At 47.0% G+C, this 14,782-nt stretch overlaps 1 protein-coding gene across 1 annotated transcript in view; it reads right to left on the bottom strand.

The window, feature by feature from the left end:
* Positions 1-3,028: 3,028 nt before the first annotated feature.
* Positions 3,029-14,782, bottom strand: part of slc1a9 (solute carrier family 1 member 9) — a gene marked incomplete at its 5' end in the record, with an annotated part of 22,632 nt that continues 10,878 nt past the window's right edge. Inside the window, 5 exons of the mRNA XM_080511278.1 lie at positions 3,029-3,385; positions 3,682-4,129; positions 5,773-5,907; positions 10,988-11,182; positions 14,208-14,441. Coding sequence (XP_080367404.1) covers positions 3,167-3,385; positions 3,682-4,129; positions 5,773-5,907; positions 10,988-11,182; positions 14,208-14,441 — 1,231 coding nt within the window. The 3' untranslated portion in view covers positions 3,029-3,166. The remainder of the gene's footprint in view (positions 3,386-3,681; positions 4,130-5,772; positions 5,908-10,987; positions 11,183-14,207; positions 14,442-14,782) is intronic.

Here is a 14,782-nt window from a genome sequence, read left to right as displayed (position 1 = left end):
TATAGTCAGATCGGGACAGTTCTCCTCCTACAGTCGGATCGGGACAGTTCTTCTCATACAGTCGGATCAAGACAGTCTTCCTCATACAGTCGGATCAGGACAGTTCTCCTCATACAGTCAGATCAGGACAGTTCTCATACAGTTGGATCAGGACAGTATTCCTCATACAGTTGGATCGGGACAGTTATCCTCATATAGTCAGATCGGTACAGTTATCCTCATATAGTCAGATCGGGACAGTTCTCCTCCTACAGTTGGATCAGGACAGTTCTTCTCATACAGTCAGATCACGACAGTTCTCCTCATACAGTCGGATCAGGACAATTGATTGCGACAGCTCTCTTCATACAGTCAGATTAGGACAGTTCTTCTCATACAGTCAGATCACGACAGTTCTTCTCATACAGTTGGATCAGGACAGTTCTTCTCATACAGTCACATCAGGACAGTTCTTCTCATACAGTCAGATCAGGACAATTGATTGGGACAGCTCTCTTCATACATTCAGATTAGGACAGTTCTTCTCATACAGTCAGCTCGGGACCGTTCTCATACAGTTGGATTGCGACAGTACTCCCCCCCATACAGTTGGATTAGGACAGTTCTCGTCATACAGTCAGATCGGGACAGTTCTTCTCATATAGTCAGATCAAGACAGCTCTCCTCATACAGTCGGATCAGGACAGTTCTCCTCATACAGTCGGATCAGGACAGTTCTCCTCATACAGTCGGATTTGGACAGTTCTCCCCCATACAGTCGGATCGGGACAGTTCTCCTACAGTCGGATCGGGACAGTTCTTCTCATACAGTCGGATTAGGATAGTTATCCTCCTACAGTCGGATTGGGACAGTTCTCCCCCATACAGTCAGATCGGGACAGTTCTCCTCCTACAGTCGGATGGGAACAGTTCTTCTCATACAGTCGGATCAAGACAGTCTTCCTCATACAGTCGGATCAGGACAGTTCTCCTCATACAGTCGGATTAGGTCAGTTCTTCTCATACAGTCAGATCAAGACAGTTCTCCTCATACAGTCGGATCAGGACAGTTCTCCTACAGTCAGATCGGGACAGTTCTTCTCATACAGTCGGATTGGGACAGTTCTCCTCATACAGTCGGATTAGGCCAGTTCTCCCCCCATACAGTCGGCTTGGGACAGTTCTCCTCATACAGTCGGATCAGGACAGTTCTCATAAAGTTGGATCAGGACAGCTTTCCTCATACAGTCACATCAGGACAGTTCTCTACCCATACAGTCAGATCGGGACAGTTCTTCTCATACAGTCGGATTAGGACAGTTCTTCTCATACAGTCGGATTAGGACAGTTCTCCTCATACAGTCGGATTAGGCCAGTTCTCCCCCCATACAGTTGGATTGGGACAGTTCTTCCCCCCATACAGTCGGCTTGGGACAGTTCTCCTCATACAGTCGGATCAGGACAGTTCTCCTCCTACAGTCAGATCGGGACAGTTCTCCTCCTACAGTCGGATCGGGACAGTTCTCCTCCTACAGTCGGATCGGGACAGTTCTTCTCATACAGTCGGATCAAGACAGTCTTCCTCATACAGTCAGCTCGGGACAGTTCTCCTCATACAGTCGGATCGGGACAGTTTTCCTACAGTCAGACCGGGACAGTTCTTCTCATACAGTCGGATTGGGACAGTTCTCTACCCATACAGTCAGATCGGGACAGTTCTTTTCATACAGTCGGATCAGGACAGTTCTCCTCATACAGTGGGATCGGGACAGTTTTCCTACAGTCAGACCGGGACAGTTCTTCTCATACAGTCGGATTGGGACAGTTCTCTACCCATACAGTCAGATCGGGACAGTTCTTCTCATACAGTCGGATTAGGACAGTTCTCCTCATACAGTCGGATTAGGACAGTTCTCCCCCCATACAGTTGGATTGGGACAGTTCTTCCCCCCATACAGTCGGCTTGGGACAGTTCTCCTCATACAGTCGGATCAGGACAGTTCTCATAAAGTTGGATTAGGACAGTTCTCCCCCCATACAGTTGGATTGGGACAGTTCTTCCCCCCATACAGTCGGCTTGGGACAGTTCTTCCCCCCATACAGTCGGCATGGGACAGTTCTCCTCATACAGTCGGATCAGGACAGTTCTCATAAAGTTGGATCAGGACAGCTTTCCTCATACAGTCACATCAGGACAGTTCTCCTCATACAGTCAGATCGGGACAGTTCTCCTCCTACAGTCGGATTAGGACAGTTCTCCTCATACAGTCAGATCAGGACAGTTGATCAGGACAGTTCTCCCCATACAGTCGGATTAGGACAGTTCTTCTCATACAGTCAGCTCAGGACAGTTATTCTCATACAGTAGGATTGGGACAGTTCTCCCCCCCATACAGTCGGATTAGGACAGTTCTCGTCATACAGTCAGATCGGGACAGTTCTTCTCATACAGTCAGATCAAGACAGCTCTCCTCATACAGTCGGATCAGGACAGTTCTCCTCATACAGTCGGATTTGGACAGTTCTCCCCCATACAGTCGGATTGGGACAGTTCTCCTCATACAGTCGGATCAAGACAGCTCTCCTCATACAGTCGGATCAGGACAGTTCTCCACATACAGTCGGATTTGGACAGTTCTCCCACATACAGTCGGATTGGGACAGTTCTTCTCATACAGTCAGATCAAGACAGCTCTCCTCATACAGTCGGATCAGGACAGTTCTCCTCATACAGTCGGATTTGGACAGTTCTCCCCCATACAGTCGGATTGGGACAGTTCTTCTCATACAGTCAGATCAAGACAGCTCTCCTCATACAGTCGGATCAGGACAGTTCTCCTCCTACAGTCGGATTAGGACAGTTCTCCTCATACATTCAGATCAGGACAGTTGATCAGGACAGTTCTCCCCATACAGTCGGATTAGGACAGTTCTTCTCATACAGTCAGCTCGGGACAGTTATCCTCCTACAGTTGGATCGGGACAGCTCTCCTCATACAGTCGGATCAGGACAGTTTGAAAGGTAGAGTTGAGAGTGGGATCAGGTCAGGTCACCCAGTGGAGATGGGTTGGGACAACTGCCCCAGTCGAGTCGGGAGTCGGATCAGGGTAAGTTCCCTGGTAGAGTCATATCAGAGCAGGTCACCTGGTTCGGTCATATCAGGGCAGGTCAACTGGTTGGGTCATATCAGGGGAGGTCACACGGGGGGATAGTGTGCCTCCGATCATAGGTGGTGTCGTCGCTCTCTTCACCGTCGCTGGCCTCCCCCAGGACCCGCTCCCTGTCTTCATCTTCTTCCGTTTCACTTTCCCGCCTCAGGCGCTCCCTTTCCCGGTCTCGGTCCCGGTCACGTTCCCGGTCCCGGTCCCGCTCTCGCTCTCTGTAGGAGCGAGTCATTGTGGGAATCTGAGACAAATGAGAGGGAAAATAAGCATTGAGCAAAGTTGTGTTGAAGCAGGTTTCTGGAGAAAATAATAATAGTTTCAACGAGGAGTTGATGTGAGCCAACAGGACGTTGTTGATCTTACAATGTGAAGGAAGGAAGCCACTCTAAGATGGGACAGAGAAGGCACTAAAGGGATAAGAACCTGAACTATGTCAGACAACAGGCTGTCCCTTGGACTCCTGATTTCCTGTAACCTGCAGGTGGAGAGTTAGACTGGGACAAAGTGGCAGCAGGATGAGGAGACGGCGATCTGTACCTGGTTCTCGTGGCTGGGCAGGGCGCAGTAACCCGGTTCTGTCCTGCGGAGGAGGCGGGGGGAGTGGGTGCGGAAGGGCCGGGGGGAGTGCGAGCAGACAGAGCGGGGGGAGGGCGAGCGGATGGAGCGTGGCGACGGGGATCGGACGGAGCGTGACGGGGAGTAGGTGACAGAGTGGGCCTGGGTGAACGCTGACGCAGAGCCGTGGTGATTCAGTTTGGGGGGTCGGGGGGAGCGGGGCGGCAGCTCGGGCGGTTTGATGGCGTCCACCATCAGGTCCATCTCGGTGAGGACCGGTGGCGGCGGGATGAAGTCCAGCTCGTCCTCCAGCGGGTTCTGCTGCATCTCGACTGCGTCGATCTCGGCGAGCTCCGCCTTGGACAGGTGGTCCACGATTCCCGCACCAAACGAGTCGCCCACAACGTTGATGGAGGTCCGCATCCTGTCACTGGGCGGACAAATGGCATCGACATCAAATCACAACTCCTTGTAATAACCGCAATAATGTCATGTAATCATAACTTTGTCCATTTCAAATTGAATTAGGCCAATAAAGGGGTCATAATAATATGACAAATTTAAATTCCTAAAGGTTCTCCAGCAGTACTACTCATCTCCACACCTGGAACGACACCCTAGAAGTGAAAAAGAGTGTCCTCTCTCTCTCCGGGCTTGTTTTAGGTTTTAAAAAGTGTGTTGCTCCAAGCAGCCAATCAGAAATCAAACCCTATATAGTGTCATCAGGGGTTTAGCCAATCACAATCAAGGCAGGCTCGTCCCTTTGACTTCTCCCACAATTAGGAAGCTCTGCTCTGGCACATGGCACCACAAGAGGAAGTACTTCCTCCTCTTCCCATAGATGGGCATGTGTGGGCGGAGCCAGTCCAGCTCACACAGACACAGCAGATTCTGAATGCAGCTCAGATGATCCAATATTCGAATGGAGGAGAATCAAGGAGGAGCTGGAAACTTTGAATACGAGGTTTCTGGACTGACCAGAGCAGGAGGAGGAGGTGAAATGATGGAGGAGAGGAGAACTTTAATATAAAATCTTTCCACTAGTATAATAAGATGTTGGAGCCATCCTTGTGAAAACATTTTGCCAAATTATCACATAAAGACATTTAAAAAATGTAATTGCAGGTATTTCTTAGGAATAAAAGCCTTTTCACATGTTTTGTGAAATGTGCTCACCAAAAACAGATAGGGGGAGGGGGTTAATCAGGTTCAATCTCGCTTGTTCCCGATTAGAGAAATTGGAAGGGTTACAAGAATTAATACTTTCTCAAACTGTAGAAATTCAACACAAGAATGACTTATAAATGTCTCTGTCTTCACTCCCACATCAGGCCAACCTATTTTACAAGTCAGTTTGGAGTTCTCCTGCTTCTGAGTTGAGAGTTTTAGGAAAGGCTTTTTGCCATCAATCTGGATTTACAGGGTGACTATTTTCAGGCCACCGGGTTTGTATTGACTGAGCTCTTCAAGCTCCTGTTTACGTGACATTTTCAAGTGAAAATGAAAACCTTTGTTCCATTTTGGATGTTCGTTTACACCACAACGGTGCTCTGAGCTCCTGAAAATGCAACTTTTAACTCTGCTACTGGTCAAGTACACCATGGAAGTAGTGAATACTTTCTGTACATGCTCGGTCGATGGCCAATAACAACAATGTTTTCCTAGAGTGTCATGACTCCCTGTGCATATTTCCTGGGACTTGGTAGATTTATATTTGACAGTCACTCATGGCCTGGCCTGCTAATGATATTGTTTTCAGTGTTTCTGCAGTTTCCGTGTAAATGAACATTGTTTTTTAAACGTTTTAAACGCTGTGATTTTCACTTAAAACATTGTCGTGTAGACCTCAGAGATATGAAGGCTGGGCAGGAAACAAAATACAATGGAGACCAGAAGACACAGAGCCTGAAAGGAACAAGCCTGCCAGTCCACACTGAGGGCATAGAGCCTTCTGCACCAGGAGAGCAACATTCACTTGTAAAAATATGGAAGAGACATTTAGAGAGACATTCACACTCCAGCCCTGATATCTACCCCCCACCCCCCACCCCAGTGCTCGGACACCCGACTCACAGGAGCCAGTCGACGGCAATCAGCAGGCTGATGTCCTGGGTGGGCAGACCCACCGCCGTCAGGATCAGCAGCATGGTCACCAGGCCAGCACTGGGAATACTGGCTGCTCCCACGCTGGCCAGGGTGGCCGTCATGCTGGAGGAGAAAATGCAGTGATTAAAAGAGTGGTTGCATGACTAACTGACACGTGTTTTTAAGAAACATTGAAAACAAAGCGCTGGTAGTCGAGTGCATTGGTCACATCATTCTCACTTGTTTTCTATTGAAAACTGCACTTTAAGGCTCTAAAAGACTAAGGGCCAATCCCAATTCTATTTTTACCACTACGCCTACCCCTTAGCCCTCCGCCTCCAAAACGAGGGCAAAGGCAAAGGGATAAAAGTTTCAGCAGTTAGATTTGGGACACCCCCCCCCCGGCCCCTCTCGCTCCATCTCACAGTTTTGACGTCATAATACGTCAAAACTATATCAGCAGAGGTGAACCACGGATGTTTGTTGATTTTCTAGCAGGAGCATCATCATGCTGTCCCAAATTCAACGTGTTGCAGTAGCTTGGCTGCTTCGTTTTCCGCCTTCCCACATCAAGGTGAAGAAATAGACGGAGACATGGATTACTTCAGTTGTTGCGCTGTATTTGGACTTCAGAAATATTTCCTCATTCACCATACGAAAGCGGAGGAGCTTCCTTGTTTGCTCGGGAGTCCCTGTTTTCAAAACACCCACATTAGAAGACTTTGGAACTCTACAGTGTAATAATAAAATGTTATAAACACGGTCTCTACGGAACAAATACACACGGAAGCTCCATACGGCAGCACTACTGCCGCTCTAACTAGTATAAAACACAACAGGTTTATATAACTTTAGAAGCATATATATGTGATATGCGAGTCCTTCGGCGCCATGTCCTCCTTCCCCTCTGTTTAAAGTGTGCATCTGTAAACGCTTCATTTAGAAGGGTGAATAGCCCTTCCCCTCACCCCTCCACCTCTGCACAATATTGAAATGGGACACCCCTCAGACTCTCGTGAACGCGCATTTCAAACGGGTAGGGGTAAGATGAAGGGCTGAGGGGGAGAATTGAGACGCAGCCTTAAAGACTCAAGAGGAACAAAGTACATATTAAATCGAATGAAAATCCTCAACACAGCGAAAGATACGCTCACAATATGCTAAAGATAAGCTAATGATAGCCAATGATAAGATAATGATACACTAATGATAAAGTAATGATACACTAATGATAAGCTAATGATATACTAATGATAAGCTAGTGATAAGCTAATAATACGGCAATGATAAGATAATAATACACTAATGATAAGATAATGATACACTAATGATAAGATAATGATACACTAATGATACATGAATGAGAAGCCAATGATACACCAATGATAAGATAATGATATAATTATGATAAGCTAATGATACACTAATTATAAAGTAATAATACTCTAATGATGAGCTAACGCTATACTAATTATAAGCTAATGCTACACTAATGATAAGCTAGTGATACGTTAATGATAAGATAATGATACACTTATGATAAGCTAATGATATGCTCATGATAATCAATGATACACCAATTATATGATAATGATACACTGATGATAAAGTAATGATACACTAATGATACACTAATATACACTAATGATATGCTAATGATAAGCCAATGATAGGATATTGATACACTAATGATAAAGTAATGATAGATTAATTATAAAGTAAAGTATTTTTTATAAGTATTTTGATAAGTTAATGATACATGTTTGATAAGCTAATGACACACTAATGATAGAGTAATGATAAGCTAATGCTATGCTAATGATACATGAATGATACGCTAATGTTAGACCAGGGGTCGGCAACCCGTGGCTCTGGAGCCGCATGTGGCTCTTTGGTCCCTCCACTGCGGCTCCTTGAGCCTCGGTCCCACTGCAGTTCATCCTGGAGGGACGTAAGGAGGCAAGGCCACCCAGAGCACAGTCCCTCTACAAAGAGTGGTAAAATGTAGGGTTGTGAACGACGCAGCGATGTGACGTCATTACGCAACAATAATGGCATGAAGAACGTAGAATTGCGGCTGCAGGCCATGACAGCCGCTCAACTGGTGTCTGAAGCCTGGAGCTTCCTGTACCTTTCACAGTAAAACTGCTGCGCTGTGGAGCGCCGACAATTCCGGGAGGTTCATTGCAGACTTGTTGAGAGTGACGGCAAATTCTAGTGAATTACACAACAACTACAGGACATTAAAGACACACCATCACACTCATGGTTCTAACAATCCAGATCTCCCACATTTATCTTCCATTTTAATAATGTGTAGCAATAAAGGAGCTGAGAGCTGCAATGCATTATGGGAGTTTCTGTTTGACGTGTTTTAAATGTAATTATTGGGGGTTATATTAGGTTTGTAGTGTTGGTAATAATTGTGTTGTGTTGTGTTTTTGTTGCTTAGCTCATGTAGTTTAGTTTATTAGTTGTAAGTTGTCAACCAGCAGTGAAGAAGGTTTTGTGTGTCGTGTCCTCCTGACATGGTCTGCCTGGGGGACTGTCAAAATAAAATGTGTCTCTTTGGGTGTTGTGTTCAGTGGAAAATGGGACCAAATGGCTCTTTGAGCATTAAAGGTTGCCGACCCCTGTGTTAGACTAATGATAAGCAAATGATATATTAATGATAGGCTAATGATACGCCAATGATATGCTAACTATACACAAATGATACATTAATGATAAGCTAATGATATGCATATGATACAGTTAATATACACTAATGATATGCTAATTATACACTAATAATAAAATAATGACTGCCAATGATAAGATAATAATACACTAATGATACACTAATGATAAGCTAATGATACACTAATTCTAAAGTAAAGTATTTTTTCTTCCGGCTCTCGGCGAAGGTGGACGCTTCTCTTCTTTACTCTCCTCCTCATCTTCCCTGCTTGCTGCTCCCGTCCTGTACTGTCTCATGTCAGATCTAACAAGAGCCTCTCTTCACATCCCCATCCGTATTTAACCAGAACCATGGAATTGATTGGCTGGTCTCTCAATGCGATCGAGCAAATTTTTACGACACGATGTTCGGGCAAAGAAGAGCCTGCATGTCCCGATGGGACGTTTGTAGCCGGATACATGCTGGATTCCTGGGGTTCCTGGAGGTCCTGGGGTTCCTGGAGGTCCCAGTGTTTGGCCATTCTTTCCATCAAGGATGTGGAGTACCTCTACATATTGGGATTCATGATAGCAGGTATGCTGTTGATTGGGGCTGGCGGCTTTCTGATCTATCGCAAAGTTGAGAAGACGCAGGCAGTGACATTGGGAAGGCTGCTTATCGTCACTGATGGATTGTGCCGAGCTTTGGACGCTCAGACTCATGTGATAAACAAACTCAAGACACGATTCTTGAACGTTTATGCAAAACTAGAACCAACTTGGAGAAAGTTAAAAACTCAGCTGGAAAGCTAAAAATATGGCCACAATTGGAGCAGCATTGGAGACCAGAGACACTCAAGGTTGAAAGATAAAGCTGAATCGCCTGAACAAAAACAAATCTAATTTACATTTCGGATTCCCAGACACCCAGTTGTCGAGGCTAGTTGTTTTCTTCAATTCTCCTGGATGTGAGCGTGGAAAGAAGGCTCTGCCCCCCCCCTGCTTCCCTTCCATCAATCATACGCTGACATTCCACTCGTCCCGCTGGATTTCCTCCAGATAGCAAACGTTCCATGTTTTCCTGCAGGTACTTGCTGAAAACTGTGAAAACTGGAAAGTATCAAACTGGAATAAATTGACAAGTCTTAATCAGGAAGCTCTTGAAAATTCAATTTGACTCGATCCGTCAGTTATGAACAACCAGACGGCAGTCGCCTGCCTAATATGAATCTGATGGACTTTAGGGTGTGACAATGACCGTCGGCGCTCGTGTTTTTATGCTGAGGCAGTTGGTAGATGAAGCTGAGCACGATGACTGAAAACATGATTAAACTGTTTTCACAACTAAAAAGAATCCTACAAAAACTCTTGTGTGTTAAACAACCAGTGAACAACTGGCTATCTCCAGTAGAGACTTTGTGGATTTTCGGTTCTCTTGTATATTTATAGAAGTTGATATTTATATTTCTGGTGAAATTGTGAAATGTTGGACACTCCGAAGAAGTCCAGTTACTTTTCTCCCAAGCAGCTCTTCTGTTTCATGATGAGAAACGGAAATTCTCAAATGTCTTCAATTACCAAGACGATCAGGTCACGATGTTCCCAGATGTGACATCAGGCCCCCATATTTACAGGATGCCATTGGTGTGTTGTCCCGTTGCCTGGTTGCCAGACACCTCAAGGACTCCAGCACCAACCATCCCCACGCCGCCGCTCCACAGTATCACACACGGCTTTCATTCTCCAACAGCTCTGCCGCGGATGATGCAACGGACTCTCAGAGAACTAAATTTTTGATGTGATGGTGAACAGATGCCGACGAAAGTCGTACAATAAACAACTTCAAAGCGTCAGCGGCTTCCCACGGCTAACAACAAGCCCAGTCCGATCCAAGGCGACTGGATCTAATAGGAACTTACTCTCTGCTGAAACAAGACTATTTCATGACTTGCTCGTCTCAGAGCTCATGTCAGCCATTTATTCCTCAATGATATGCTGCTTGCAGTCCAGTTTTTTTTTTTTTTTTGCGGCAAATGAAGGAACAAAATCATGTTGCATATTACCTACTGGGATTTAAACAGATGGCCCTGTCGAATCACTTTAGCCTGTTGTTCACCTGCGTTCAGAGTATATTTTTATGTATTTTTAAACCTGCTTGCTGTGGATCAAACCACCGTGCAGCAGCCAGACACCTGTTTGAGACATGGTGCAAACTCAATGCACTACCTTGTGGTTCAAACTGGTATTGCATAAGAAAACAGGACAGTGAAGTTACATCAGTGTGAGGAAGATTCTCCACAATCTGGATGCTAACCCTGAAAAAACAAATTGTAACAACAAAACAGCTGAGAGAAACTACACAAACGATGACTGTGACACTGCAGATTCATGCTAAACACTAACCTCAGATAACATGGATTCATGCTAATGCTAACCTCAGGTACACTGGAATGAGGCTAATGCCAACCTCAGATAACATAGATATAAGCTAATGCTAACTTCAGATAATATGTATATAAGCTAATGCCACTTTGTGTGCTTTTACCTGACAGTGATGATTTGTCCTCCATCCAGCGTGATGTCGTTCATCTGGGCGATAAAGATGGCAGCCACGGCCTCGTACAATGCGGTACCATCCATGTTGATGGTGGCACCAATGGGGAGCACAAATCGTGTGACGCGCTTGTCGATCTTCAGGTTCTCCTCCAGGCAGCGGAACGTGACCGGCAGTGTCCCGGCACTGACAAAACACACGGCCCATTGAGAACCATTAGAACGTCTCGCTGAAAACAATATGGAGACAGGCTGTGAGAGACACGAGAGCAGAGGGAGAAGGCGAGGAAGCTGACAAGAGGGAAGGTGAGGAGGAAGATGAGAGGGAAGGTGAGGAGGAGGGTGAGGAGGAAGATGAGAAGGAAGTTGAGGAAGAAGATGAGAGGGAAGGTGAGAGGGAAGGTGAGGAGGAAGATGAGAGGGAAGGTGAGGAGGAGGGTGAGGAGGAAGATGAGGAGGAAGGTGAGGAAGGTAAGGAGGAAGGTGAGAAGGAAGGTGAGGAAGGTAAGGAGGAAGGTGAGGAGGAGGGTGAGGAGGAAGATGAGAAGGAAGTTGAGGAAGAAGATGAGAGGGAAGTTGAGGAGGAGGGTGAGGAGGAAGATGAGGAGGAAGGTGAGGAAGGTAAGGAGGAAGGTGAGAAGGAAGGTGAGGAAGTAGATGAGGAGGAAGGTGAGGAGGAAGATGAGAAGGAAGGTGAGAAGGAAGGTGAGGAGAAAGGTGAGGAGGAAAGTGAGGAAGTAGATGAGGAGGAAGGTGAGGAGGAAGATGAGAAGGAAGGTGAGAAGGAAGGTGAGGAGGAAGGTGAGGAGGAAAGTGAGGAAGTAGATGAGGAGGAAGGTGAGGAGGAATGTGAGGAGGAATGTGAGGAGGAAGGTGAGGAGGAAGGTGAGAAGGAAGGTGAGGAAGTAGATGAGGAGGAAGGTGAGGAGGAAGATGAGAGGGAAGGTGAGGAGGAATGTGAGGAGGAAGGTGAGGAGGAAGGTGAGGAGGAAGATGAGAGGGAAGGTGAGGAGGAATGTGAGGAGGAAGGTGAGGAGGAATGAGAGGAGGAAGATGAGAGGGAAGGTGAGGAGGAAGATGAGGAGGAAGGTGAGGAGGAAGGTGAGGAGGAAAGTGAGGAAGTAGATGAGGAGGAAGGTGAGGAGGAAGGTGAGGAGGAAGGTGAGGAGGAAAGTGAGGAAGTAGATGAGGAGGAAGGTGAGGAGGAAGGTGAGGAGGAATGTGAGGAGGAAGGTGAGGAGGAAGGTGAGGAGGAAGATGAGGAGGAATGTGAGGAGGAATGTGAGGAGGAAGGTGAGGAGGAAGGTGAGGAGGAATGTGAGGAGGAAGGTGAGGAGGAAGGTGAGAGGGAAGGTGAGGAGGAATGTGAGGAAATAACAATGGAGGAGGATAAAAGGCAGTAGGAACCAGGGTCAGGTGACGCCTCCTGCTCCAGTTTCAATCCTCCAACATGTGAACTAACGGGATTTGATCCGTCATAATATGATCAGAGGAAACCTGAAAGGATTACCACATTCACTAAACCCTCAGTAATGTGCCAACATGACAGTGGGTTTGAGTCCCAGCCAGGCGGAGTCAAGACGAGCCAGGATGAGCCAGGCTGAGTCAGGCCAAAGCAGGCAGAGCCAGGCCAAGCCAGCTCGAGTCAGGATGAGCCAGGCTGAGTCAGGTCCAGCCAGCCCGACACCCCACAGAGCCAAGACGAGCCAGGCCAGGCCGATCCATGTGGGACACGCCGGGGCCAACTTGGCCGCTGGCCACTAATCTGGGGGTTCAGACCTTTACAACACAGGATCAGTGAGACATGAGCGGCTCTATTATGGCTGCTGCTCTGTTTGGTAATGCAGCTGCTTAAACACACACACTTCCATTTACACTCCTCATCAATGACATTTGTTGCTGGTGTTTCTTGTTTTCTGTATTTCTGTATTTATTTATTTATTTGTTCGTTCGTTCGTTCGTTTGTTTTTTCTTTGGGGTTGTTGTTTACTTGTTAATTTATTTTCCTGCTTGAACATCACGTTACTGTCTTTATATAGAGCTGCTCAGGCTGGTTTAAGCTGGAACACCATGTTACTGTTGTGGGACCCTGTGAACCATGGTTCACTCATCCTCGGGGGGGGGGGGGGGGGGGGGGTCACAGGAGGGGGGGTGCCGCAGTGCTGCAGCTTGTGAACAGTGACACCCCCCCCTGGGTGTCACTGTTCCCAAGCTGCAGCACTGCTCCCCAGCATCAGGGGGATCCAAGGCCTCCATCACCAGCCAGAACACCCGCCCTGGAAGCCCTGAGGCAAACCCCACTCTGACTGGCTAGCGTCATCCCGAGCTCAGCGGGAGGCCAGGAACATGAGGCACAGGTATAAAAGGCAGCAACGCGAAAGAAACCCTCTTCAGTCAGGCCAGACGCAGAACTGAGTATGGGGGACACAGAGAGCCATGTGGTAACACACCCGGACCAGGCCGGACCTTTCCATCCTCGCTGGGCGAGCAGAAAATACGTGGAGTTACTTTTTCTTTCCTTTTCTTTAGTTTTTCCTCTTCAACGGGACGCATCGCTGCAGATGTGTCTCCCCTCCTCCAACTGCAACCCAACTTTGTTCCCATCCAGCCTGCAACTCACCGGGACGCCACACACACAGCACCGCACCACGATCGGTGCTGAACAACCGCACCCCACGAACAGTAAGTGAGGTTTTGTCTGGGCAGCATTGTTAGATTAGCCTGAAGCTAATACATGCAATGTGTTTATCTTCTGTGTTTTCTGATAAAGCTGTATCTGCTTGTGTACACACGTGAACGTGACGTTCATGTGCACTCCCGTCCGAAGGCCCGGTTTCCACCTCAGATATCAGAGGTCTGGTTTAGCTTCCCGAAGCTAACTTCGATCCCTGTGTGGAGAACCGGTTTCAGACATGAAACCTCTCCAGAGTTTTTCCTCCTCTCCGTTTTTCTCTCTCATTCAATAACCTGACCTCTGCTCGTGGTATCTAATCTCGGTGAGATAAACACACATTTAGCATTCGAACCGCTAATTTGTGCCGCTAGACTTTCTTCTTCGCCTAACGTTCTTCTCATTGCTCTGACATTCTACAGATACCAAACACACACACACACACACACACACACACACACACACACACACACACACACACACACACACACACACACACACACACACACACACACACACACACACACACACACACACACACCTGCTGGCGGTCCCCAGAGCGGTGATCCAGGCCTGGAAGATCCCGGAGTAGAAAGTAAAAGGGCTTTTCTTGGTGATGGCGAAGAAGATGGCAGGAAGGATCAGCCCCCCGTGGATCACCAGGCCCACGATGACCGTCACCATGTAGAGGCCCAGCTGCCTCGCCACCACCTCCAGGTCTCCGATGGCAGCGATCTTCCCGGCGATCAGCGAGGCGATGCCGACAGGAGAGTACCTGCACAGTCACCAACATCTTTCAATAACTCAGAGGCGGTTTCTCACCTCACCTCCTCAAACCTGAACGAGAAACTATAGTGAGCCTTTCTACGACGTCAATTTTGTTTTCCTGACACTTAATCTGACATCACATTATTCCACAAAAACATCAACAGAACTTCCCAAAAGGCTCATATTTTAATTATTTGAATATAATCCTCGTCCTTTTCGTCCATACAAATGTAGGTTCAGTGGAGTTTGTTGTTTCTGTTATCGTATCTTTTTTCTTTTATTCATCTAAATATTTCTTTTATTCTTTTTTATATTTGTATGTTCAAAATAAAGATTCATACCTTATCA

The sequence above is a fragment of the Blennius ocellaris genome (assembly GCF_963422515.1).
Source record: "Blennius ocellaris genome assembly, chromosome: 16".
NCBI classification, from domain to species: Eukaryota; Metazoa; Chordata; class Actinopteri; order Blenniiformes; family Blenniidae; genus Blennius; species Blennius ocellaris.
The sequence above is the reverse complement of the archived record's forward strand: the minus strand, read 5'-3'. Positions and strand labels throughout refer to the sequence as shown.